The sequence below is a fragment of the Oreochromis aureus genome, linkage group 10 (assembly GCF_013358895.1).
Source record: "Oreochromis aureus strain Israel breed Guangdong linkage group 10, ZZ_aureus, whole genome shotgun sequence".
In the NCBI taxonomy this organism is placed as follows: Eukaryota; Metazoa; Chordata; class Actinopteri; order Cichliformes; family Cichlidae; genus Oreochromis; species Oreochromis aureus.
The window spans coordinates 3,739,355-3,767,034 of record NC_052951.1 but is presented as its reverse complement, the minus strand read 5'-3'; the positions used below and the strand labels follow the sequence as shown (position 1 = coordinate 3,767,034).

Sequence of the window (27,680 nt, the reverse complement as noted above, 5' to 3'; positions counted from 1 at the left end):
TACATAACCTGGAAACCATGACGTAAAATGTCATATTTAAATGCAAAAGAGAAAAAATTCAGTCTCTGCTGGTGGCCCTAGAGTTAAAGTTCATCAATCTCCTCTGAAACGTAGACATCTGTGCAAAATTTCATAGCAACATGAAGATTTTGTCGTCCATAAACTCCTGCTGCTTGGCAGGCTAAAAAACTCAACACTAAACAAACAAGTTAATAATTAAAATATGAGGCATGCCACACGAGTACAGGGGCAGCATTTATAATCTGGAGCTATTATATTCCTATATAAAGATAAACTGGTGTTCCTCCACGTGTCTTATGGATCGTCTTCCCTTCTAAATATTGTATCATGCTGTCAAACTAATAAGTGCTCTTAACATAACATCTTCACTTCCTGAAATGCAACCAAATCCCCTCTGACTGCCAAATACAGCTTCATTCTGGTTTTTTCCCTTTATGACTTCACACTGAGTTGAATATTAGAATGCTAATTCAACAGAGTTAAGTTTGGCAGGCTTCATCCTAAGTCTGCACAAAGTTCACATCCCAAGCTGGTCTTAGCCAGCCTGGTTGACACTAAACTGCCCTTTCTCACTGTAGCGGGGATTTTGAGAGATGTTTACTTGAAAAGTTCATGACCCTGCAGATCAACCACAGTGTCACGATTCATACAGGAAATTAGTGGTAAAAACGTTTCTCGAAGATGACATCGTTCACATGAGAGAGGTGGAAAATAAAGAGATGGCAGTTCATTGTTTGCTGTCACTCGATTTCGAACTGAGAAAATTAAGATCACTCAGATCAAGCTTGAGCTTAATCGCCTATGAAAACAGGAATGGCTTGCTCCCGTCATTACTAATCGAATACCTCAGGATGTGTAAACAAGAACTTCTTTGAAAGGAGAAACTTTCTGAGGCGATCAGAAGCAATACAAGACGCCGGCAGACAGGAGACTGACACTGCTAGCTCTCCCTAGCCAGTTTGTAAAACATTTACCCCTGTGCTTATCTGACATGGCAAATACCATCCATGTTCTTTTAGTGTCAGCCAAGATCCCTCAAGCTGACAGCCTGCTCTGTGGACTACAGGGACTCTCACTCATCATGAATATTACATCGGGCCTGTTTACAGTCTTTCGCATGGACATAAGTAAGGAAGCTTTATAAAACTGCTACCACTGATCAGAGCTGCTGTATTTTCACTTGCAGTGTTCACCCACTCTGCAGCCTCTCTGCACATTTGGACTATTAGTCATTCGTGAATAATTACCACATCATGTATGAGGACTGGGAGGCCATGGGAAACAGTGAGGGTCAAGAGGCTATCGAGCCCAAAAGAAAAGAAAGGGCTTGAGCCATGCCGCCACTTGTCATATTTACATGAGAGATTGCGAGAGTGGCCTGAGTGTATTGCTGGGGAGCGGAAACAGGGAGATGTGGTTTGCGGTTTGAGTGCATATGTGTGCAGAGGAGGTGTCGGGGGTGGGGGTGGGGGGGTAGGAAGAGAGGGGAGGGGGAGCTACAGCTGCGGGGCCAACAGTTGATCCTGTCCCGGAAAACGGGATCAGCCAGGTCAGGTCGAGGGAGGTGAGGCAAGAGGTCATGACCCCGGAGGGGGTTAAGGGAAAGACTTCACAAAGAGGTACATCTTCAAAAGCCTCGGGGAGGGAGGGCTAGAATAAGGTTGTGAAATCAAACGATGGGACGTTTTTGTTGGGAGTTTCCCCAGGTGTTTCGCTTCAGTCCTTTTGAATGCAGTCTAACTTGTGGCTCTGCTCATCCAGCCGCTGGAGAAACATCACCTCAAGGCAAAGTACAGAAACAGTTGGACTGGTATCTGTGAGGCATATCAGCCTTTTATTTATATATTCTACTTTAATGACACTCCAAATGGGGACATGAGACCCATAAAATGCTAATTAAATTGCGTGTGTGACACAGAGTGTGTGTGTGTGTGCGTGTGCACACGTATGTTTACATAACATTTGAGGTCAAATCACATGCTCAAAGTTCAAAGGCTTCACTAAGAAGAGGGCGATGAAACATCTGTGAGCGGATTTATCACACCCATCACTAAGACGACTGGTGACAAGTGTTAGCTCTGTATGGCCTCCATGTGAATAAACAAAGCACATAAAGAGGAAAGCATCTCATTTACACTAAAGTCGTCAGGCTTGCTGTTTCGAACAAGTTCCCATGCAGATAAACCCTTGGCCCAGCACGTTAAGTGCAGTCATTAAGTTGTTTGTCAGAGACTAAGCATCTGTAATGCCAGGAAATCATTTCTGGACTTCTCGTAACTATGAAAACGTCTGTCGTGGGACTTCTGAGTCCTCGGCCTGCAGTTGAGTCGCTGGCGGCCTTATCTGCAGCGTTCACATCCTTTTGGCCTCATGCTGAGGTCAGGAAATCAAAGAGCGAAGCCACAGACAAACTGTCGATTGTCAAGTTTTACACCTTGACCTCAGCTTAAACTCGCAGCCGCCTACTTTAAGCTTGCCGCTGCTCCGGCAATCAGAGGAAATCGAGAGGTTACTGGTAGTTCAGCCTTGATAAGAATCTTGAAATGGAGAAGTTCACTGAGGGGAAAGGTTACTGGGAGTTTAAAGAGAGTGCAGTCAGTCATGGGGAGGATTAAATAAAAGGGAAGTCAGGGCTGAGGAACTGTGCTGCAATTTCAAAAGTGCACTGCAGACAAAAAGCTGTCTGTTCACTCGCTGGACTTCATATTCAGACGGTGCAGGGGAAGTTTAGTTTGAACTTGTCCTCACCTTTAGGAAATCTCACGCTACAGGCTGTTTTTCTCAAGTCGAGAAAACTATCGCTAAATGGACAATTTTCCAGATGGGACACGAGAATTAAGGTTTTGTAATGACTGCACAAAGAAATCTATTGTAGGCTCTAAATCAAAGATATATGTTCCATTTGTGTAGGGCACATCCTTGGGCACTCGGTGTGCATCTGGTGACCTTCACGTGTCCTCCCTTCTTTCAGTGTCTTTCCTGCCTTTGTTAAAGACTCGGCAACACAGTGAACAGCAGCCAACTCAGAAGCAGGGGTTTAGAGGCAAATACAGGACATCCTCTCACTCTCTTTTAATAGACCAGACTCTTTGATTGCACGCAGCGCTGTTTGGCTTTGATGGCATTTTCTTTAAATAATAGTGTGCTTTAACGTTAAACCTTAGTGTGATATCAGGGTGCAGTAGTTGTTCAGTTTCCCTGCTAGTTGCTTTGGTTGTGTAAAAGTGACTGCTCACAACAACTAGGCCGATCATGTCAATGAAGCAACATCTGGGCTAAATCTAATCGGCCTGTTGCAGCCTTAAAAAGATGTGGTTGTGTCTAATTTTGGCTAAAAAAGTCATCTTTTTATGATCCCAGAATGCCTTATTAAATAAAATTAATTAAAGAGAGAAAGTTTAGTAGGTTAAATCAAACATGGCATGTGGAGGACTGGTTAGTACTGCGGCCTGGTCTGACCCTTTCTGTACGGTTTGCATGTTTTCCCTGTGCAAAGACATGCACGTTGGGGTAATTCTCAACTGACTGTGGCTGTGAGGGAGACTAAAGTGTTTGCAGTGCATTCGTAGTATCAATCTGTGTATGCAAATGTAGCATGTAGTTTCAAAATGCTTTTCAGCAGAACCCACTAGAAGAGTGCTATTTGAAGCTGCTAATGCTATATGTCATTTACATATGTTCTTTTTTCCCCATTGTAGTGTTATTATTATTAGTAGTAGTAGTATTCAAATTTAAAGGCAAACAGGCTATCATCTGTTTGTATACATGGTCAGAAAGACTTTTAAAGTTGTTTCTAAAGTACAAAAAATTCAGGTATGAAAATATTAATAAATCACAATGTAAGCTTAGTAAATGAGGCTCAATGAAAAGGCCTTGCATTTTTCAGATACACAATTCCACCAGCAACATAGTAGAAGATCACAGGTGAACTGGCCTGCCCTGAAACTGAAAACATTTTGTGCATCATGAGAAAAAAGACCGCACTGTTGATCTGCTGGAACAGTATAGGACAGCACGCCTCCATCAGTTCAGCCTCTGGTCTCCTCAGCTTCTACACATTCACTATTTGACTTTGTTAAAAGAAGAGGGGCGCTACAAATGAGTAAACAGTCCCGTCCCGACATTTGTCCCAGCACACTGCTGGAAAGAGAGGAACACATTCATACTAGGTCATGCATTTTAGTCCTTTATTTTTCAGATATCAGTGCAAATGAACACCAAAAATGAAAACATAAAAAAATGAAATAATGTTTCAGGTCTTCACATGAAAAAAATGAAACATCCTTTTTTTAATATATATATTTATATATATATATTTGCTGCTACAAATGTATTTCTTAGATGCACAATGCAGATCTATGATTGTACGTCAATCCCCCAACTAGATCCCCAAACTCTTCCACAGAGCTTTGTTAACCAGTAACAGAAAAGAATAATCACAAAAATATTCAATGCACATTTATTTTTCCACACATTTTTTTTTAAATCAACTTGCTCAACAGTCTGTGGTTATTTAGGGACTGTTCATATTCTAAACCAGCCTCTCTCTCTCTCTGTGATATAAAAGACCTATTTTAAGACTTGACATTTTCCCCCATCACCAGTAGGGATACACAGGTAGTTCCCATGCGTCTGCATGCAACAGGCAGCAGTGAGGAAAGTCAGACATTATTACACAACACAGCGCAGGATAGATTATCATTTACCACATAGAGACACATGCAGAGAACAAACCAACCAAAAGAAAAAAAACAAAGAAAAAAGAAAAACGATGGGCATAGCATCCTCGGCCTTTGTATGTACACTTGTACGCATATAATTCATATTTACATATCAGGGCATTAAAAACTAGGGTAATATCTTTTCTTAAACATTACAAAATAGTCATCTTTCATACTGAAAGTACTATTTACACAAATATATTTAACCATTGTGAAAATGTATTAATAATTGAAGAGACATACTTTATATGTAGTAAAAAGATCACGAGACTAAAATCGATAAAGCAGTATGTGAGATCAACTGAAAAGAGTACAGTACGATCCAAAAATAAGGAGCTAGATCAACCAGATATCCCTCAAGACACCAAAAGGTCTTGGTGATTGCTGGGGGCAGGTACACACATCCAGCTGCTTTCAAAACAAAGATGTACCTGTGGTCTTCTCTTTATTATCATGCAATTCTTTTGACATTTTATGAGTTAGAGACTGCCACAAACAAATAATAATAACAATAAAAAAAATCTATAAACCACAATAGTGAAGAAATAAAGGAAAAAAATCACAAACTGTCAAATTCTCAACAGATAACAATACTGACTGTTTTTTCTTTTTTATTATCACATGCCATTAAATGATTCTGAAAAGGACTCCAAGGACTCGATAGTGCAAAGTCTGGGTACTCCTTTAAAGTGAAATGAAAAGGAAAAAGCCATGTGCTTCACACTCAAAAGTTTCTGTGTGCATGAAGAAAAGTGCCTTGGGTTTAACCAGGGTCGCAAGATAAGTTTCTCACACACTGCCTTTTAACTGTTGCTCTAGAAACCTGCTTACACGCAGTTGCTCAACTGTAAGCGCCGCGCTCGCTCTGTTGACCCATCTGCTCCAAACGGCTCAATCTGCAAACATAGTGCCCTGAATTTGCACTGTCGAATATTGGCCTCAAAACACGCACTTCAAATAAAAGCGAAAACAATGAGTTGTGACCGTTTAAAGCGCCAACGATATATTCCTTCTCCACTGGTAATTGTGCCACACTGTGAATCCCGAGGAACAAAGCATTCGTCGCGGCGGGATCTTCGCCGAATGCCGTTTTTGAGGTCCTCTGAATGACTTTAACACGGACACTGTTGTAATAGACCGCCGTGACTATTTGGAACCTTATCTAAAATTGATGGGACTCTGTCTATCTGGAAATGTTCTGATGGAGAAAATAAATAAATGTCCACTGAACTGAGCACTAACATTTTTAGAGTCATCAATAATGGATGTTGCTTGAAATGTTCTTTCTAAATGTTTTATGGCAGGCAACAGGAGGACTTGGAGTAGTGATATGTGTACAGTTCAAATAGTAAGAAAGTGTAAAAAAAAAATAATAATAAAGGAGGGCTCCGTAATTAACAAAATGTAGTACAAAATGTAGTGCATGACAATCAGTGATGGGAAGGTTTGAACTGTGACTGATGCACAGTTTTGGCTTTTGTGGCATTCTGCTAAGATACAGCTGTTTTGTACCGTTCCATGACCTCACTATTTAAAAATCGAAAAAGCGATGCAGAAGTGCATCTGAATTTGCTCTATGCCACCTGAAAAAAAAAAAAATCATTCAGTTTGCATTCTTTGTCATTTGTCTCATCAGACCAATTTGGCAAGTCATTCAAAAAATGAAAAACAAACAGAGTCAGTGAATTTCTTTCCATTTCTATTTTTCTGCAGTTGATACAAGTTCTACTCAGACGACTGGCTCAGCCCCTGGCTCTCATGGCTGTGCTTGTCATTGTGGGCGGGTGATTGAGGGGTAGAGCTCAGGCTGCGTTCATAGGCATGCATGTCACTGATAGGCTCTTCTTTAACTCTGACCACAGAATGGGCTCCCTCTGCCTGATCTCTCACCTCCTTCCTTAGCTGGATGCTGCCCTTCTGCAGCATGTAATATAGGATAGGGTTGGACCGCGAGAGCCGTGGAGAGTCTGGGTTTGAGTCACAACCCTCGTCCTCCTCTTCGTTCTCTTGACTACTCCACCGCACGGGGCTCTCAGGCTCCTGTTTGACTAAAGTAGGCGTCTCCCGTTTTTGAGTGATGGGCCACGGGGACGGGTGGCGACTCCAAGGGGAGCGCAGAGAACTGTCACCTGGAGGAGGGGTGGGCAGTGGTCTGAGATTACTTGGAAACCCTGAGTTGAGGGAACCGTGGGGATGCCAGCTGGGCAGTTGGAGGAAGCTGTGATTTTGGGCAGGCTGAGTGAGAATGCTACCGTTGGCCTTGCCGTTGGTCTGGAGGACGGAGGGACTGGGCGCCCCCCGGGGCTGCTGGGACAGCTCCTTTAGGCAGTTGTCGGAGAGCAGCAGCTGTTTGAGCACATTGAAGCCCCGGCTCTCTCGCGTAAGGGTTTCACTCGGTGGGCTCTTTGGAGGAACCTCTTCTTCCTTTAGAGTCCTCTGCTGCTCAGGCTCTACCGGAACAGCAGAGGAGGCAAAAATATTTGTGTCACCACTGTCCACTGCTCTAGGAGAGCTGATGTTACTCAAATTATCAGTCCGATCTGAACAGAGCCGCCGCTTCTTAGGGCTCGGGCTCGGATACTCCCTCTGTTCCTCTTTAACCTGTCTGGGCTGTGTGTCAGCCTGCATAGCAGCACTGGTATAGTAGGTAGCAGTCTGTTGTTTAAGCAACTGGCTGAGGAGGCCATATTTTGCTATGACCTCTGCAGGCCGCGGTTCAGCCTTTAAGTCCTGCTGGGAATCTGAGACGAGGCTATTCTTCTCATAGCAACTCAGCCTCTTTCTGCCAATCACGTCCTCAGACATGGCAGAGGATGGTCCCACGTCCTCCATGAGCTCCGATTTGACCTTTACATCCAGAGGGGGGCCATTGGAGCTGTCGCAGGTGACGTGAGCACCAGGGTTCTTCTCACTGCATCCCCCTGCTGCCTCCACACTCCTCCTGCCACTGCCACTAGGCCTGTCTTTGCGGCTCACCGTCACTGTAGCTGAGTTTGTTCCTAGAAGGAGCTGCAGCACGGTGCGCCTTTCCAGAAGGTTCTCAATCTGTGATGAAGGAGGAGAAGCTTCCTTCCTACTGAAGGGTGTGCCACTACCTGAGGCTCCATCAGAGAGTGGAGTGGTGGTGGTGGTCCTGCCGATTGGAGCATTGAGTCTTTCCAAAAGGGCAAGGGGCCTGCTGGCATCGTGCTCCTGGCCCAGCCCTTTACCAGTGGGGGTGGGTGGGGAAGAAGCTGTCCCACACTGAGCCAGATTCTGTAACAGTTTACTAGCACTGAAGGCGGGCTCTGAGGCCTTCTCAGCAGGGAAGGTTTTAGATTTACACAAATCCAGTGGGCTGGATTGGACGTTGGGGGAAGGGTAGGAATATGGGGACAGAGCACCGCTTGGGTCACGGCCAAGTGAGTAGAGGGGCTGAGCTGGAGCTACAGACCTATCTATAGGGCTTTTTGTCCTCGCCTCTTCCCAAGGTACCAGTCCTTTTGGCTGGTTTCGAGACATGGTGGCTACAGTTACATCAAGAGGTGAATCTTGGTTACCTACATTTTTCTTAACCATCTCATTATTTCTGCGCTCAAGAAGAAGCTGCATGAGTGTGACCTTAGGGTGGGACTTTAGGTCTGGGCTCATTTCAGGGTCCTTGCCCTTGGACACCTTTGATCCTGATGGCTCTGGCTTCCACTTGTTTATTAAAGATTCTGTGAGTTTGTCCAGGGAAGAGGTAGAGATACAGGAAGAGGAAGATGAAGAAATAGAGGTGGAAACAGAGGAGACAACAGTAGAAGATGGAGATAAAGTTGTGGTGGAGGGCTGAGCAGAAGCTTGAGGAGAGAATGCACCTGGGGTGGAAGTAGAGAGGGTAGAGGTGAAAGAGGTGGAGGAAGAGGGAACTGTTTTGAGCCCTCCATCTTGCATACTGACACGGCTTCTCATGGAGAGGTCAATGGGAGAGCAACTTGAGTAGGAGCTCTCAGCATCGCTGCTGTCCTTGGTCAGGCTCCGCTCCTGGGTGGAGCATTCGCTGTCTGAGGTGACTGAAGAGGAGCCACTTGGTGGCAGAATGCCACAGCTGTCCTCCAAATGCCCATTCTTGGTCAGCTGCTTCTGGTTGTTGTGATTGTTCAGCAGCAGCAGCAGCAAGCTACTACATGTCTGGGGTGGGCGGGCTGGACGCGAGTCAAAGCCTCGTTTCTCCCGAGGTGGCTGGCTGTGAGTGTGGCTTGGAGCACGTGGGGGAGTGGGTGGGGAGCTTTGGCTGTGGCCACGCAGCAAAGAGGGGCTCTGTGGATTTGACAGGGCCATTCGAGGGAGTGTTGTCGTTACTGTGGTGGTTGTTGTCATTCCATTTTGGGTTGTTAAGGAGCTTAGCGTGTCTGGAGCTCCGGGCAGACTAGGTGGCCTTTTGTCCTGGTTGTGCTGCTGGTTTGCCATGGCAGCTAGTCTTTCGCTGGCTGATCTTCCAGAGAGCTGTGCTTTGAGCGCATGCTCCCTGGAATACTGCTGCAGATGGGCTTCGCTGGACAGCAGCAGGGCCAGCTGACTGCAGGCGACACTGGGCTTAGGTGAAGGCGCCGGACTAGAGCGTATTTTCACCATGTTAGCCACTGCCTTGAGTCGCTCTGCACAGGAAACTGAATCTGCAGCTGTAGGAGCAGCAGGAGGCGTGGCACTGTGTGCTGAGCGAGGTGACTCTGGGGGTCTGTCCTGGCTGTGTCCACGACGACTGTAAGGTGTGTTGCTATGATTCTGAAGTTTGCTCTTTCTCATCAGGCCCTTTAAGCGGCTTGAAGCGGTCCCATACACAGGTAGTGGCTCTTTGTCTGCCGGTGGCGCCTTGGATGGAGACGAACACTCACTTGGGGGTTTATTAGAGTGCTGAGACATCGCCACGCTCTGAAGTCGTGAGCTAAATGACTGAAGCAGTGACGCCAGCAGGGTGCTCTCTCCAGCATGAGGAGATCCCTCTAGTGCTCCATTCTGCATCCCTCCCGCTTGGCCATTCAGCTCCGCTGGGGGTGAGCTCATTCGCTGGTTCCCTGGATCATTCCAAGCTCCCGAGCGCAGTAAACGGGCTTTCTTGAGGTGCTGAGAAGAACCCAGCGTGGGCCCATTGGTTCCACCCTTGGGAGCTGTGGGGCCATGGTTGGGCAGTTGGAAAGGCCCACCCACCTTATCACCCTGCTCCTGATTGCTGTGGGCAGCCTCAGACCTCCCACTTGCCGTGGCCCCAGGCCCGGCCACCACTGGATGCATCAGTAAACCTTCCAGATAAGTTAGAACAGCTGAATCCTTGTGTGTCTCAGGGCCAGGCTCCTCCCCATGAGTCATGTTCAATACTAGGATCCCCTCGTATGGCTCAGCACTTCTTACTGGGAAATATGTCCACTAGGTCATCTGGTTGACAGTGGCATGTACTTCCTAAATACCAAAAAGCGGGCAGGGTATTTCACCGAGTCAGTGTACGGCAGAGGGGAGGGGTGGATGCACTAGATGGATGTGATCCTCTCTGTAGTGGGCACAGTCAGCACTGTGTTAAAACAGCAACCATGGCTGGAGACAATCCGGGGCAGGTAGGCCTCCCAGGCATTGCTGTATGACTTTAAACGCCGCAGGATCCCAGAAGGCCCAGCTTGAGGCTTATGTGAAAAGCAACTGAGGAGTCAGCGGGATTTCACCACAAAGATGTTGACACATTCCGTGGCTGTGGATGTTTGGGATGTCTGTCCTATGGCCTGGCTGTGGTTCTGTCAGTGGTGCCTTTCAGCTTTGCAGATCTCACATGGGGGGGACCTATGGCAGTGAGCGAGAGACAGAAAAGAGGGAGGAGGAGAAGGTTGGGTAGAGTGGGGGGGAGAAAAAAGAGAAAAAGGGAGAAACTGTGTGAGAAGCAGGGATTTACACAGCACTATATCACATTCATTTCACCACCTTGTCTGCCATCTCTGTTACTTAGCAACATTTCAGATTGACTGCACACGGCTCCTTCTCCTCTCTGCACTCTCCCCTCACAGCCACCAAACAGACGACAAATGTAGATTAGGCCTGATTGGATCCAAATTGAAAATTCAGGCCCACTACCTTGAAAACATTCAGGTCTCGAGCAGTAAGCCCCTCGCAGCAATGTCTTTCAAAAGCAAAGGGCCTTGTGAGAGCTGTGAATAATTCCTTATGCAGCTTGTCATTTCAGTGGATTATCCCCACCACCCCCACCGCCCCCTGCTCCTTATGCACTTGAGCAGCATCGCACACGACACAAACCTTGGACTACATAAAGCATGAGCCACCCACCCGCTCCCCGTGTCACATGCACACTAGTAAGCCTTTAAGCGTTCATGCCTAGACACAGGAACAAATGTGTTCACGGAGGCACATATACACGCATGTATAATCTTACTGCTGCGTTATCTTTATTAACACCTGGCCAGCTGGGCTTAGCGTTTTTGACCCCGATTCTTTTTCCTTTAATCAGAAGTGCAAAACCAGAAGTAACTTGACTTATGGGAGGAGTGATGTGAGCTACAAATAATCCATCCATTCACTTCTCCAAATCAGGGTCCCAGCTGCCAGGGGGCAAGAGGCAGGGTACAGACAGGTCTGCCACAGGGCTAGCAGAAAAACAGACAACCATTCACACTCACATTCACACCTAGGGGCAATTTAGAATCACCAGTTAATCTAACCCCACTAACTGCATGTCTTTGGACTGTGGGAGGAAGCCAGAGTACCTGGAGAGAACCTGCGCAAACATGGGGAGAACATGCACAGCTCCACACAGAAAGGCGGGAAACCTTGGGACCGTTTAGCTCTGAGGCAACAGCGCTAACCATCACGCCACAGTATTACCCAAATAAACTCAAAGGTTCACACATTGTGCACTGTGAACTTGTTTTTGTGAGCTTGTGTGACATTTTCTCCCTATAGCAGATTTTATAGTTGTACGTCTTTATTCATTTTGTGCATTTAGCCATGTTTTCTTTCTTTTAAATCTACTGTAAATTGTTCAGGTTGTGTTTTAGCTGTAGAGCCACAAGTGAAGCAGGTTGTGGCGTCACTTCCCATCATTGATAACAATTTTTCACTCTCTTCAGTGTGAAAAAAATAATATTTGTAATGAATTTCAGTATCTTTCACATGCAGAACAAGAGCGGAGAATCATTCTTGTTCTGCATCAGTAATTGTCATTTAATTCCCTTTGATTGTAGCATGTAATGAGTTACATTGCTCGTGCATACCTAAAGTAATAGAATTACAGTGCTACACCACTTTTTAACAATTAAACGAATAAAAAAGAGACTAAATAAGTCATATGAACTATGAGACAACATTTACATTCTGAAAACATTTGACTTTTATAATCAGCTTATAAAAGTCAGCTTTATAATAGTAAGCTCAACTCTTACTATTCTAACTGTTCTGCAAATTTTGGGAGGTTTACAGTGCAGCGCACATAAACAGAGCAGAGCTGCATCAAGGATATAACAGACAAGGTGCACTTAACTGTCGAGCACGTCTATATTATTGGGTAGGGGTGGCTTAAGGTTCAGGTGCACCTGTCACACCACACCACTGTCAGGAGGGCAGAGCCAGTGACACTGGGGTGAACATTGTGCCAGTTGCCATGACAGTGTCAGCAGTGCTGCTCTGGGAGACCTCTGCTCTGAACCCTGTCAGCGTGGTTTCCGTGGATACAGGGCACCGCCGACAGTCCTGGCCGCATCCCGTAAAGGTTAATTAATACAGTTTCCACCTCGTCTCAGCTGCTGTCCGTGTCCTTTCCCGATGCCGTCCTCACCTTTGGTGTCCGCTGAGTGGACCGACATAGCGGGTCACACGACAGGACAGCAGCCAGTGATTATGACGAAAGGCCATGGCAACCCACCACACAGTCACCGGGCTGAATATTTCACACAGAGGGCAACGGCGAGGGCCAGAAACAACAAGGTGGCAGGCTTCTAATCAGCCTGAAATCCATCCTCGGGGCCAAGGTCCACAGGTTGTCATGACAGTAAGGGCAACAAGGTGGCACTTTTAATGCCACCTTGGAAGTGAGCTGGGATTAGACGCTGGATTTAAGATGATCAGTGAGCAAGTAAGTCTGAGCAGCAGTAGGAAAACAATCAGCTTGGCAATTTAAAAAGACCTTTTCATACCAAAGGTCTGCAATAGGTTGATTAGACTGTTTGCGGGGGCACTGCATAGAACTGAATAACTTAACTGAGACTGGCCCATCAGCGTCAATTACAGTTCAAGGCCATCTTTAAGCTGGTGACCTAAATCTGACAACAACAAAAGCCAACCTGGTCACACTGGGCCATCTGACGTCTGTTGTCATGCTAATCTTAGATGCTCAGGATTAGACTATTTTCCTGCCAGCCTGCTTAGCACAATCATAATAGAACGGCCTGTAAAGACACGTTTGATGGGCACAGTAAACATGTCCACATGTTTACCTTCCACACAGCCTGGCAGCATTACTAATATGCTGGGAGTCAGCCCCACAGTGAGAGAAAGGGAAACAAAAAGAGCACTGACAGTTTTAACACAGGGAATTCTGTTAATCTCTGCTGGTGGCAATGAACCTTTGGAATTACAGTTGACCTTGTCTATGTTTTTGCCCAAAGACACTTCTATACAGAGCAGACAAGGTAGCACGGGGACACACTGACACTGCACTATAGCAGTATATATACAAGCTGCTGCATTCACTGCATCACATAAAGCACAAATTACTTGAAACAAAAGCGAGGCCCTTCAGGCTCTCGAGATGCATTTAATGACAGAGCCGGTGTCAAAAAGCCCTGCCATGGGAAGGGCACGGGAAAATGCGTTCTGCTCAGTGACACGGCTCTGTTAACAAATAAAGGACCTTAATATAGGCAAAGCTGTCCTCCATCCTGAGCCCCTAAAGCACACGACCCTCTTCCTCTCCGCTTTCACAATGCGTGCATTACTTTTACATGCTCTCCCCTGGTGTATACATTGAAAATGACCTTACACATCTGTTAACATGTCATCTCATTGGTGGTGGCACCCAAAATGCCTGACCTCCACCCCCTCCTCCCACAGCACCGATGAGCTGCTGTATGGTTTCTGTGGTGATTATCCATTATCCTTGACAATGTCAGCCAATGACAGAGCAGGCACCATTCTAAAATGATTTTTACCCCTACAGTCAGCCACGTACATGCGCGGGGGAGGGCAAATGATGGGGATGGGGGCGAGGCTTCATCATCCCTTGGCTGGTTGACTCTTCATCTATTTCTCTCTCCGTTTCACTCCTCTGGTACTTAAAAGACACTCTGAACAGGAAAGGTCACTGCACTCTCGGTGGCACCAGAAGGTCGACTGAACGTGTCGATGCAGATATCTCGGATTAAGTGACAAAACGTGAGCTTCGCTCTCCTCCCCTAACCCCCAGATTACACTTCCTCCACCACCGCCACCAGGAACAAACAAACACACTTCTTGGTAATCCAGTGTTTTTCCCCTTTCCCAATCTTTAAAAAAAGCGAGTTTCTAAACGACCTTCATCGTCAGCAATGGTAATCCACTTAAGCCATTTAAAATGTATGAGACCAAACAAAAGAATTAAAACGGGGGTAAGAGCCAAAGGAGCGGCAGTTAAAGTCAAGGTCATCCATGCCGCCAAGGCTTTTCCACTTGATGCAACAGCTGGTGTCCATGCAAAGCTCTGGGCGTTAATAAAAAGTGACAATGCTGCCTGAGCGGTGTGTATTACTAATGTCTGACACCAGCCTGGCAGATGTGTTCTCCCTGCATTAAAGGGGAGTCAAGGTTAAAGGAATTTAAAAGGAGAGGCAATGCCTAAACACTATTATATCATGTAATCTGCAGCCCAGCCCTGCTGCACATACTCAACAGGGTAGCTCACTTACACATGCAGCGTGACCGCTATTTGTAAATTCAATATGGCCTGACATGATTAAATAAGACAAAACATAAGCTACCTGACCAAATGCAGTTGCTCCGAGCCTTCCGCAAGCGAACGAGTCCACGAGAGGAAAGTTGAATTAAAAAGCTCGTGTTCACCTTGAGAAAGGTAAACAAGAGGATAAACATGCTACTGAACAGCGGGAGAGCTAGAGCAAGAAAATGCTTTTGCAGATAAGTCAATCGGGACAAAATAACACTGAAACACAATACACAGAAACACGCACACCCACACAATGAGAACTAGGGCATACTGACCCACTTCTTAGGATGCATTGACCAAACAAGTCATGCATAGCCCGCACACACCCCCCGTGTGAGCGCGCTCAAACCCATGGATGCACCCCACACAGAGGAAACGCGATACGGGAGTGCAGGAAAGTCAGATTTCTTGACTTAAGCAGCACAGGTTGCCTGCTGGAACATCCTACTCAGAGTGTGCGGGGGACATTTCAGAAAATGGGACCAGAGTGCTAAACTTCTCAGCCTGCATCTGGCCTTGGATGAGGAGCGGGGGCGGAATTTAACTTCATCAGTACAAAGAGTTCTTAGGGTTGAGAGAGAGACAGGATAGAGGAATTCATGCATGCTGATGAGTCATCCAAGCACTTCATAGCCCAGCTGAGCAGCTAGCCAAACTAGCCTGTGCATCCCTGCACTGTATCACAGCGTCGGACACTCTTTACCTTACATGCCCAGGCTCGCGTGGATGTGCTTACCAAAGTGTTTGCGTCCATAGTAAATATTTGTGTGCCATTTGGAAGACCCACCCAAGGGCCATTTCCTGAGTGGCTGAGAATTAGTGCATCAATTAAACACACTCACACACATTCCTTGTTAATGAGCCGTGGCTGCCATCAATCTATACCTGATTCGTTTCTATTGGGCTCCGAGGTAATCTTCTGCTTACATCGCCTGTCTGAAATGGTGCTCATTTCCCTCCCGAAACAACACACATTTTCCATTTGTAAACACTGTCGCTGGAAATAGGAACAGCTGATTGCCCCACGGCCAGCTCACCAAAAGGCAGAGCTAGGCCCTTGAAACAGACTGCAGTCACTTTGCAATTGAGATCAAATGTCCCACTGTCAGACTGCCCTGAAAGCTGGATAAAACCAGCTAAAAAACCTTGGCCTTTAATGGATCATTTCCATAATATCCTTGGCATCATCCCTAAGAAGGCTGGTGCTATGAGTCAGCAAGATGTCTGGCTTTATTGGGTTAAAGAGAGTCCTGCTTCTTTTTTCTTTTACTGTAAGTGATATAGGATGGTTTGGAGTATTATAGTGTGTGACAGAGGTCTAAGTGACAGAAAAAGAAGAGGACACATCTCTGCTATCATTCTGCCTTTCATAATGCTCCCATTGACCTACTTTCTAGTTTTTAAATCATCCTAATGCTTGCTCCGAGTGAAGCCGGAGAACGATATCGCAGGGCATAATGGCCTGTGAAGGGACATTCCATTAGAATCATCAAAAACACAACTTCTTTTTTTGTTTTTCCTCTAGATCAGCAAGAATGCAGGGCTATTCAAAGTTCCACAATTAAGGGTATCTTTTAAATCAATTAGACACATTTAACCCAATAAAGTATAAAACAATTATGCGCAACCTTTTTTCTGAGAAAAACCTCTCAAGCAGCACCAATCCACTTGGCAGGGCAGAGCTGAGCGCAAGCCAATGAGCAAGAGATTTCAATAAGATTAGTCCTACACCTGGCCTTAAAGCCTGACCGGTGCTCACACGGCTAGAGCTGAGGCAACCACAAAAACAGATCCACTCCACAGCACGGACCCCACAGGAGCAAACTGTTTTCGGAAATATAAAAAGTAGCATTCCTGCTGACCACTAGAGAAAAGTGGAGGCTTCAGACGCTGACAAGGGTTTCATTTTTCACACCCGGGAGCAACATCCAAGTTTAACATAAACAAATGAACCACGTTTATGTGCAACTTTGTAATGTGATAATCAGTTTGTATATATTTCGTTGTGGCTGAAATTACAAAGGGACAGTAAGGCGTCGAAGACAGTTAATAACTTAAAAAGGTAACTATACTTTAAATATACCAGGCAAGAGCTTTAGATAACACTGATGGAAACAAGCTGCTGTATGCTTGCCATCCTGCAACCTCAAAGGACCTTGTGCCACCGTGCAATCTTTTGTTACACAACCTGGAGAAACCTCAATTATAAGCTGCGGACACACAACCTCAGCTATTTAAACTTGTGTTACAGTCCGCGTGTGATTTCTTTTCAAGCAAAACACCGAGAGAACGGATTTTAACCAATTTCTAAGCCGAGATAACCCCGATCAATTACACTGGAGATTATAAAGGCATACTTGCCAACACTGCCCTATGGGCAAAGGCTGCTGCAGTTTCATTTGGAAATTCTAAAAAGCCGTTTTTAAAAAAAAATCAGGTGTCCTAGATAACGTTAAATGTTCCACTGAGCCAAAATAAAGCACGTTTCATACTGAATAATTTATATACTGGTAGAATGTGTTGATATCACCATAATTTGATAGGACATATTTTTGCTGGAAAAAGAAAACACTGAGCTCTAAATGACACGGTCACTACCTGTTTGTAGGCACAGGCAACAACAGGGCTGAAAGATGATGACAATAACGTGGTGGCGCTACTTTGCAGTTGTGAGATGGACTAATATTGAAGAAAAGATGACAAAGATGGTTGGAAAACTAAATATCACAGAAGAGAGGAGAGACTGCTGACAGCCCATACATGCCCATCTGCTCTGACTTTTAGGACACACATACAGCTTTACAGCCAACGCACAAACTCATTTGAAAGGCTTCCATCCCTGAAATAAATCATTTATATAAAATGAGCAAAATATTATTGCCGACTTGTTGCATCTGTTGCATTAACCTCCTAAGACCTGAACTCAGGTCATGCATTTTTAACTTCTCTTTGCTATTTGGGCTGATTGGGACCTGATGAATGTAAAAACAAAGAATTACCTGATTTTTTTTCCTTTTTTTACCTAATTTTTGTTTCTGAGAAAAATCAGACCCACATGAGGACATTCGTTTTAAATTTCGACAGAACAGTGGCAGTAAAGCTTTTCTTTAAAATGCTTAGATGTGAACTTCAGACAAGAATGAGGCCGGGATATTTTTCATATTTAACACACAGCAGGAAAAACGTGTTTGCACTACTGGAGATAGATGGTGTGCAGCACACCTGCGACTCACTCTCACTTTTAAAACCTTTAAACAGAAACTGAAAGTGTTGTGATTTTAAATCTCTTTTAGGAGACTTAACTACGCACAGTCACCTGAACTTTGTCTGGTTCAAATCAGATAAATGATCAATCCAACTTCATACATGCGCCGTCAGGTTAACCAAGTGAGAAATTATTTTAAAGATTTTTTTTCTTAACTAACGATTTGGAAAGAAATTAGATAGTTTCGGGTTGACAGACAAAAAAAAGCAAAAGGAGATTTCTTATTTTTAACAATCCTTTCCCATTTAGCGTTTCATCAATAATGAAAACCCCCATATGATTTTACTGCAAAATATTATACAAATGACAAAAACACATTAGATAAAATGCAGTCTTTTAAATGTAGCAGCAAGCTAGTGTTAAACTGTGCAACAAACTCCCTGCTATAAGACCTTTTTCTAGATGTGTGCCAAGATCCTCATGATCTCTGCTGAGCTGTAGATAAATCCATATCCTATAGACACCAGGGCAAAACAAACTTTATTTAGCTTGACCTTCTCCTTATATTTAAGCCTTCCCCTCACCGGTGAGTCTAAGCAGTGGGCTGCACTACTTACTAACTACAGCAGGGTCACTTGAGTGCTAGAATAAAGAAGCAGCGAGGCCCTGCCTGAGCTGCCCTCTGCCTGTCCAGGACTTGTGAGCTGCCCTAGTTAGGAACTAATTTCTAATGTTGGAGTACAAAATATTTTTCAGGTTTATATTTACATAAATATCCCACAATAGAGTTGACACAAGCCATGTTTATTGAGTAGAGTGTTTGGAAAATAAACTATTCATATACTAGTGAAATAAACAACTTTAATAATAGAACTCCCTAAATCAATTCAATTTTATTTATATAGCGCCAATGCACAACAACATGTGGCCCAAAGTGCTTTATATTGTAAGCTAACGAATCTCAGTCACATGACCACCTATAAGCAAGCACTTTGCAACAGTGGGAAGGAAAAACTCAGTTTTAACAGGAAGAAACATCTGGCAGAACCAGGCTCAGGGAGGGGCGGGGCCATCTGCCATGAAGCTTGAGGGTAAAGGGAGGGAGAAAAAAAAATACTATGGGAGAAAGAAGCAGATTTTAATATTTGCTGATGACTAAATACAGTACTGTTGAAAAACAAGCAGGGAGTGAAAGGAGATGAGTTAAGATGAAACACGGTGCATGATGGGAAGCCCCCAGCAGCCCAGGCCTATTGCAGCATAACTAATGGCTCAGGATCACCCGATCCAGCAGTAACTATAAGCAGAGAGAGCGTCTGTCTCTCGAAACCAAACTCAGACTTCGTTCCACAGTAGAGGGGAGAGTCTACATCCCATTCTACTTTTGAAACCAAAAGTAAGAATACAATTTGAAAGCAAAGTGCTCTGTTAGGATAATATGGTACATGGTTCAACTGAAGGGTTTTCAGAGCAGCCTTATAATAATGAATTAAAATAGAAGTAATAAATGCATCAACTGTTTTAGACAGGACGTTTCTAATTTTAGCGATTTTGCCCAAATGAATGAAGGCCGTGCTTTCCTGTTTTTATACTGGGTCCTCTTAAATATATGCATCAGGTCAATTTGGCTTAATCAACTTTTATTGGTCACATTCTGTCAGTGATTGGAGAGTTCATGATTTGGGCCCTGCCTATTACACACGGAGAATATAAACATACTTGCAATGCCTGCTCAGTATTGACAGCACAGTGAATGCCACTGACAGGCTGAACAGATTGGTGTAATTGGCTTGGAATTTAAATTTCATAGTGGAACGCATGCACTGGGCTAAGGGGGGAAAAAAGAAAAATTATACACATCTAACACTGAATATCTATATCCTTTTGCATATCTGGTTTAATTAGACAAACTATTCAGCTTTATTCAGGCCGCCAACACAAATCTGTTTCGCTGCACATTCAGACTGATTTTAGGACACGTGAACAGAAAAGAAAGTTTGAAATGCAACTCCAGCTGGATTTCTACAGCTGTGGATCAAGAATATTACATTTAAACACAACTAAATGTGAAAAAAAAAAATCATTTTAGAAATACAAATGGAAAACTAGACTAAAGGGAGGCAAACTAACTGAAACGATGTTGTGCACTTCGACAACAAATTTTAAAAAAAAAGAAAAATATACAACAAATCTCGTTCCTTTTAGACGCTGCTGGGTCAAGCCACAAATTTGTACTAAATACTTTTTCTCATTTGCAACATACATCATGCCAGGAGTGACAGACGCAGAGCTCGGGCTGCTGTTAGAGCACCAGGGGTATATCTGCTGGGGTTTGTGTACAGCCAACCTTAGCTTCGTAGTTACTGACCCCTCGGCTGTTACCGCAGCAACCTATCCCAATGGGCTAGTGATGACCACACACAAATCTGATCTGATCACTTGCAAATAGCAGTCTGCACGATCTGTCTCTACAGATGTGATTTGAGAAACAAATTTGATTTCCCCGCAGCCTGAACAAAGCCTCCAAGCTTTCTTTCTGGTTGTCATTCCTCAAACTGCTGCTGCTTTTCCGTCTAAGCAGAGGTTAATTGCAATTAATTGCCTTCACCTGGCAGCCCAGGTGTAATCAGCGCTTGATTGAGTAGCCAGAATGAAACCCAGCAGGGCTCTAAAGCAGAACCATACCCATCATTAACACCGTGTTGATGAAATTGTGCAGTAGAAAGAAAAATATTCTTTTTTTTTGTAATTGCCTTTACTGTAACTAAGAGAAACCTGCTAATTATCAGCCTAAATGCAGCCTAAAAGGGCCAAGACCTGCAGGAAACAAGCATGCCCTTCCCTCAGTCAATCACTGACTGTTAAATCAGACCGAGAGACTGACGAGGCTAGCACCCAACCGCAGCGGGCATATCGTTTCCTGTATTGAATGTGACTGAGAAAAGATGATCCAGTGGTGGTAAAAAGTAAAAAAAGAGGGTAGCAAAAAAGCATTTTGCCTAGTGTGGGTTTAACACCCCTATTGTGCCGTGGCTGTGGGGCGAATGCAGACACACATCATGCTCCCGTACCTTGTCATCCTTAGCTGTGGAGGCTGATACAGGTAAAGTGCAGTAATCAATTTGCTCCACTGGCAGGAGTGCTCCTTTAGAATACTAATCAGGTTTCTTCCCTTATTCTAGCCATTCCTCCACTGCTGCCCCCTCTGCCTTTCTCCTTTCTTGTTCACCTTTCTCATGACTTGACACCCCCAACCCCCCTGGTGCCCCAGACCTGACCAAATGCTAAAGGAGGGCGGGCTGTCTTCTGCACAGATAACTGCTGCCACTAATCAAGCCTACGTGCACCGGGGCGTGGGATTAAAAGAGCTTGCACAGCTTGACTCAGGCACTGAATGGTGGTAGCGCGTGCACATACACTTGCACAAGATCAAAAATTTAAAGGAAAAAAAAAAAAAAGAAGCCAGCAGTGCAGCAGTGTCTTGTCCTAGAAACACACATGCACACACGAGCCTCAGACGAGCAAACAACACAACAAGGTCAACTTAAAAGCTGATGTTAGGTGAACATTCTCGGGCTATAAAAGAACACACACAAGAAGATTAGATCTAAATTTGCTCCGCCAGTCAAAACGGGACTCAGTGGCGAGCCACCCATCTCTATCTCTCAGAACACATGTCACGCAGGGAGCCGCAGTGTTGTGTGCATCTAAAGCGGAAGAGGAACAAACTCAACTGCGAATTGACAGGGCCTTAATTCCAGTTCGTTTTTCATTTGGGGAGATGGCTTACAACAAGAGGGGAGGGGAGGGGTCTCTACACCATATCAAACACATGCTGGAGTTGCCTGGAGGCTGTAACAAAGCATCCTCAGTGTTGTGCTACACACACACACACACACACACACACCCACCCACAGAAGTGTATATATATATATGTATATATAGGTGTGTGGGTGGGTGTGTGTGTTTCAGAAAAAGAGGAGACAACGCCACCCTATGCATCAGCAGGGATATTTCATTATGTACATAACGAGTGCCATTAATCGCTCTTAACAAGAGGACACAACCTCACCTTGGCAGTCTCACACGCACAGCAGGAAGGTGGGGGTGGGGGAGATGAAAATATCTATAGCGCGCACTGAAATTAAAATTCACCACACTCAAGGACCCGCCGCCTCCTTTTGACCGACCACATCGCGGCCCGAGGGTGCGTGGAGGCAAGCCAGCAGTCATATAGGAGCTGCTCGCCTGATAGACGCATAAAAACACATTAACAAAAAAAAAGAACTTAAAAAGAAGAGAAGAAGTGTTAGGAAAATGTCGCAGTGGCGGTTGCCAGCAGGGGCTCGTGCCCTTGACATACTGACACGGGTGGAAGGGGGGAGGGTGTCATGTGACACTCCTGTCATTCACCTGATCACCCGCCTGCCCTCCTGGCCACCTGGCAAATGCACCCCCCCCCCCTTGTGCCGATATATCACCCACCTTCGTGCGACCTCATCTTCCCTGACCTGGCATGGGTACCCACCACCCTCCCCCTCCCCCACTACAGCACCCATGCCCATTGCCACCACCTCTGCCTCTCTGCAGTACCCTGTCAGCCCCATCGCTAGCTCTCACTGCTCCCCCCTCTTCCCTCCCTTCCCCATCACCACCACTACCCCACCCCCGCGGCTGTGCAGCAAGGTCAGGTGGGTCACCGTGTCCTCATCTGTAATCCGCTGCCATTCGTCAGCAGCCCCGGCCCAAGCTGGAGGAGAGAGAGAGAGAGAGAGAGAAAGGAGGCTCTCCGACGAGGGGAGAATGCCCAATTAAGCAGCTGTCACACACACACACAGCTCAACACAGCAGAGCAGGAGAGAGAGCCCGAGAGGGAGGGAGGCTGCAGAATCAGCCTACTGTCCACAGACACAGGGGTGTGGTGGGGGAGTGTACATGAATCCTTTCAGCTGTGAGTGTCTGTGTATTGTTTGGGAGTGTGTGTGTGTGTGTGTGTGTGTGTGTGTGTGTGTGTGTGTGTAGCAGTTGGACGAGGTCAACTTCAGTTTAGACATGTAGGACTGCTGTCTGAAGTATGTCAGTGGTGATGGGGGGGGGGCAGACTTTAGAAAAGAAGAGATGCTAGAAATCTTAAAATGACAAAAGTGCTGAAAACACTCTTGAGTATTGCTTTTATGTGTAACCACAAAATTAATGAGATGATCGGGGAGAAGTGGTTAGATGCTCCTTGGGAAATTAAAAAAAAATAACCCCCCAAGAGATAATCATTGGCTAAAAGCCAATTGGCTGTTAAAAAAAAAAAATCCAAAGGCCGGTCGACACTAACCCCACGGTGGACTGTAGGTTTGAGCAGGTAGAGTTACACTGAAATTCTTTACAGTCACAGACTAGCAGCAGATATCAAATGGGTGACAAATATCCCATAATTGGATCATTCATCACCAGCAAACGCGTCTGTTTTGAGTAATGGGAAAACTAATCAGCAAAAATGATACAGAGACGACTCCACGCCAGGCAGCAGGAAGATTTATGCCAGAGCGATTCCAGACTCAAGCCTGTACCTATTGATTGTTTAGTCTAAATGCTTTTTCGTTTAATCAAAAGAAAGAGTCAAAATGGTACTATGCCAGCTGGGTGATGAACAGGTGTGATCGAGCCTCGGGTCTAGGGCACAGAGGGATTCTTAGTTGGTGAGAGGAGGCTCTTTCCGTACTTGCATCTTCCTTAGTAATACCTTAAAATGTCAAAGTTCAGCAGGGTTCAGTAGAGCTTCAAATCCAGCTTTGAGTGGTTAAAAAGGATTGCGTCACAAGTGTGAGGGACACTTATCCAGTAAATCCTGTCTGAGTAGAGAGTACAGTTCACGGGGACTTAAGCTAGATGTCATACAATGCTGTGAAGTATTTGCCCCTTCCTGACTTCTTATTTTCTTGCATATTTCTCACACTTAAATGATTCAGATGATCAAACTAACTTTAATATTAGACAACGATAACCCGAGTTGGTAAAAACAGAAAAAAACAAAAAAACAATGACTTTCTAGTTTTTAATTGATACATTTCATTTATTAAGGGAAACGGGCTATCCAAACCTACCTGGCCTTATGTGGAAAAGTAACTGACTTGAACCAAACTGGGGGACTTTTTTACCAGAGGCCACTGGATCACGATTGGAGTCCATGAGTTATTACAAGTTCAGCCTGAAGAGCTTCAAACATTACAGCTTTTGACAGGCTAGCATGCTTTAACATTAATAGCCCTACATGGATATCACAGTGCGGGAAAACAGTATTGCTACAACTACAACATCACTGAGTTTTGCATCATGGTTTCAGAGCTATTCCAACCCTGCTAAGTACAACTGGACACTGTGTAGCTGCAGGAGAAGCCACATCAGCTGCTGGCTACTCATAAATTAGGATTTGGAGTTGTATGTTTTTCATGCCTTTTGCTTCTGAATAATCAGAAGCAATTAAGTAACCATTCTAAAGAAGCAACACGAATCTGGTATGTGTTATTAAAAGTTACTTTCCTTGTGCCAAAGGATCCACATGTTTGATGTGAGTTTTACACTGGATGCCTTTCCTGACGCAACCCCAAAAGATATTTGTGCGACAGAAATAGTTTTAGAACGTACCACACACCGACTCCAGATCTCCTTACATTCTGCATTTTGTAATAATGAAAAAGATTTGTTTGCCTGCATCTTGGATCATTCCAGAAACAACACAATGGTACCAAATGAGACTAAAGAGTCCACTATTAATGTCACTGCAAAATCTCTATGAAGCCCAGCAGACTCACTACAAGTCCCCGTGGGTATACTTTAGTAATTTCTGTCAGGCCGTATCACTGCACAGCTCCACCCATCTCTGTGATTGTTATTATAATGACTCAGTGTTTTGTCGGCCAGTTCTTCCTGCGTTCTTCCAGCACTGAAAGTACCTAAAGTGCTCCCAAAGTCTAAAGATTGTAATCTGTGATGTCATATTGATGCATAGCCTGAAGCAGCTCCATTAGCGGCCCGGGAGACTGACTTTGTGGACTCATACAATGTCTGCCTGTACTTTTACATCTACAAGGAAATTTAGATGATAGTGGGGCTATTAGTTCTGTTCCAGAAAACATAGCCTTATCTCCGTCCAAAAATCATTCTCCATTACATTCACCTTGTACTTCTTTTCCAATAGTTGTATATTGGTGTAAAATAACAGATGAGGAGGCGATAGATGGACTAGCTCAGGAGCAAAATATACTCTCTTGAAGCTAAATTGCATAGAATAATACGCTAAATGGATTCTGTTCATCATGTGAGTCTTTAATGAGTGAAATCCTCCCCACATTTTCCTGTCACAGGGAGGTCAGAGGTCAGCTACGTAATAGGGCCCCAGGACAAATCAGCGTAGCATCGTGCCAAAAACAAGGACTTGAACCCAGATCCTCAGGCTTAAGTCAACCACGAGCCCGCTGCCCTAAGTGAAATCCTGATATGTACAGCTGTGTGCTATTGTAGGACAAGGCCATATTCTCACACAGCGTAATTGGCGCCGCAAACCGATACCTGATTGACCAGCGAACACATGATGACAGTGTAAACAAGCAGCACATGAGCTGGTGAGCCTATAGATACTACAATACCCCCCTACCCACTCCCACACACACACACTCTATTAATGACACTCACTAATGTTCTCTTTGGTTATTATGACAGCAAGACGTGTACCAAAAGGAAGACCGCGTTTATTATTGCAAACAGAAACCTAGGATCTACCCAGGACAGAGGTGTCAGGATAACTGTGTCATTTTAAAATCAAAGCCTGATATTGTGGCAGTAATGCAGATATGATAATGTAGCTGCTCTTTGTATGTTTTTACAGTGAAGATCCCCTCCACCTCCATGTACATGGATTTTGACTTTGATTAATTTGCCATAAAAGGTAACACAGAACGCAGAGTTACAGAGGAATGACAGCATTATTGCTAATATTCGATATCATGCAATAATATCAAGAGATATTGAGACAACATTGTGCATTTTTTGACTACGGTAATGTGGACGTGAAGCAAAGAACAAACAGATAATAAATAAATACCATAATGTAGATTATGTTAAATCACTCACCTGTTGGGAAACAGGTGAGAGAGGCCCAAAAATGCAAGTTCTGATGGCATTTTTTAAGCGCAAATCTTGGCTGGAAGCATCAGTTAGCATGAATTAGCTCAGAACTGTTGCACCACAGTATGTGAAGAAGTCATCTCTAAATGTAATAAAATTTCATATCCAAGTGCATAATGGACACTGGGCACGTGGATGATTACATGTCTTCAGCAGACCACTATTTACTGGTAATATCTAAGGAGTAATATAGCTTCCAGGCTCGACTACATTAAATATAAACAAGAGAGAGCTACACTTTTCCTGTATCATGTTATACAGTTACGCACACACATGCTAACAGTTTTATGTCATTTGTGTCATGATAACATTCCCATTGAAGAAGTCGCCATTAATTTTTCTGACACCTCTGTCTCTGACACCGTAGTGTCAAACGGCCACGGCCTGTTGTCACATTTTCCCCTGACCTGACTACACCTATATTTCAAACTCGTCACACTCAAAACTCCAAACACTGATGTTGAAAGGAGCACTTTAGGAACCTGCCGGATTCTGAAGGATAGCCTAGTTTTTTTTACATTAAACTGCTGAGTAATTATTCAGATTGCAGGTGCTTAGCTGCAGCTGGAAAACAGTTTAATTTGGAATAAGAGCAACAGTTAAAAGCATGAAACTCCTGGATGTGCCACCGCAACGCTACTTCCCATCTGAAACCACCTGCCGGTGCACTATACTTAGCCCGGACAGCAGCGTGCGCTCTTTGCAGGTTAGATTCACAAATGCTAAGACTACCTTTCAGCTCAAACTCAGAACTGAAGGGCACTTGCCATTGGTTCCCTGTCCCTTTAAATAACTTTGAGACCCCTTTTCTCTTCTCTACCTCCCTCCCCCGAGGTTTATCACAGTGACTCTTCTCTCTTCCATCTTCTCCTCTCTCTCCCCCTCCTCTCTTTCACACACACACACACACACAAACCCTGCCTGTATGTGTGGCTGGCAACTACAAAGCAGTTAGCCAAGCATCTCTTGGCTCTGTGCAGAGAGAATAAGACACTCTCATTACTGCCCTTAAAAAGCTCTTGCCCTCACAAAATCCACTGTAGACCCAGACACCGGCACAGAAAGTCACAGGAAAGACTCAAAAGAGTTAATAAAGGCTACTTTTTCACCCCTCTTACAACTCAAGTCACATGCGACTGTGTGTGCTTGTCTGTGGATGATGGTTTTTGCACCCGCCCCCCCTCCTTTCCAGCCCCCTTTCCTGTTCCTCTTTAATGTCACAGGGCTGGCTCATATGACCTTGAGCAGCAGCGTTGGCACGGCAAGAGCGAGAGCTGCCTCGCCTGCGGGCGCCCTTGAACTGGATCTGCAAGACAAAAAAAAAAAAAAAACGGGGGGAGAAAAAAAACCCTTCATGCGGCCTGATAGACATCTCAGCCCTCCTCCTCCTGCCCCCCCACACCTATCCTCCCCCTTTCTCCTCAGCTCTTTTATTCAATCTACGCCACTCCTTATCTGTTCCCCCTGGTGGGAAGAGATTTATCAGGATGCTGTATCTTTAACCTCTCTATCAGACGGAGATAGAAACAGAATTTCAAAATGTCTGACCGGCCCTGCGCAGATTTATTTTTAAACCTCCTCCTCCTCCTCCATGCACAAGCCCCGTGCCATTTCAGGAAAGGGG

At 44.8% G+C, this 27,680-nt stretch overlaps 1 protein-coding gene across 2 annotated transcripts in view; it reads right to left on the bottom strand.

Annotated features, from left to right (window-relative positions):
* Positions 1-4,184: 4,184 nt before the first annotated feature.
* nrip1b (nuclear receptor interacting protein 1b) overlaps positions 4,185-27,680 on the bottom strand; it is a 37,691-nt gene continuing 14,195 nt past the window's right edge. Inside the window, exons 1-2 of one of the 2 annotated variants that reach the window (XM_031755853.2) lie at positions 20,953-21,157; positions 4,185-10,532 (exon numbers count right to left, since the gene is read on the bottom strand). In XM_031755853.2, the coding sequence (XP_031611713.1) occupies positions 6,468-10,070 (3,603 nt within the window). In that variant the 5' untranslated portion in view covers positions 10,071-10,532; positions 20,953-21,157 and the 3' untranslated portion in view covers positions 4,185-6,467. Of the gene's footprint in view, positions 10,533-20,952; positions 21,158-27,680 lie in introns of those variants that run through there. The other variant, XM_031755852.2, reaches the window with a different exon arrangement.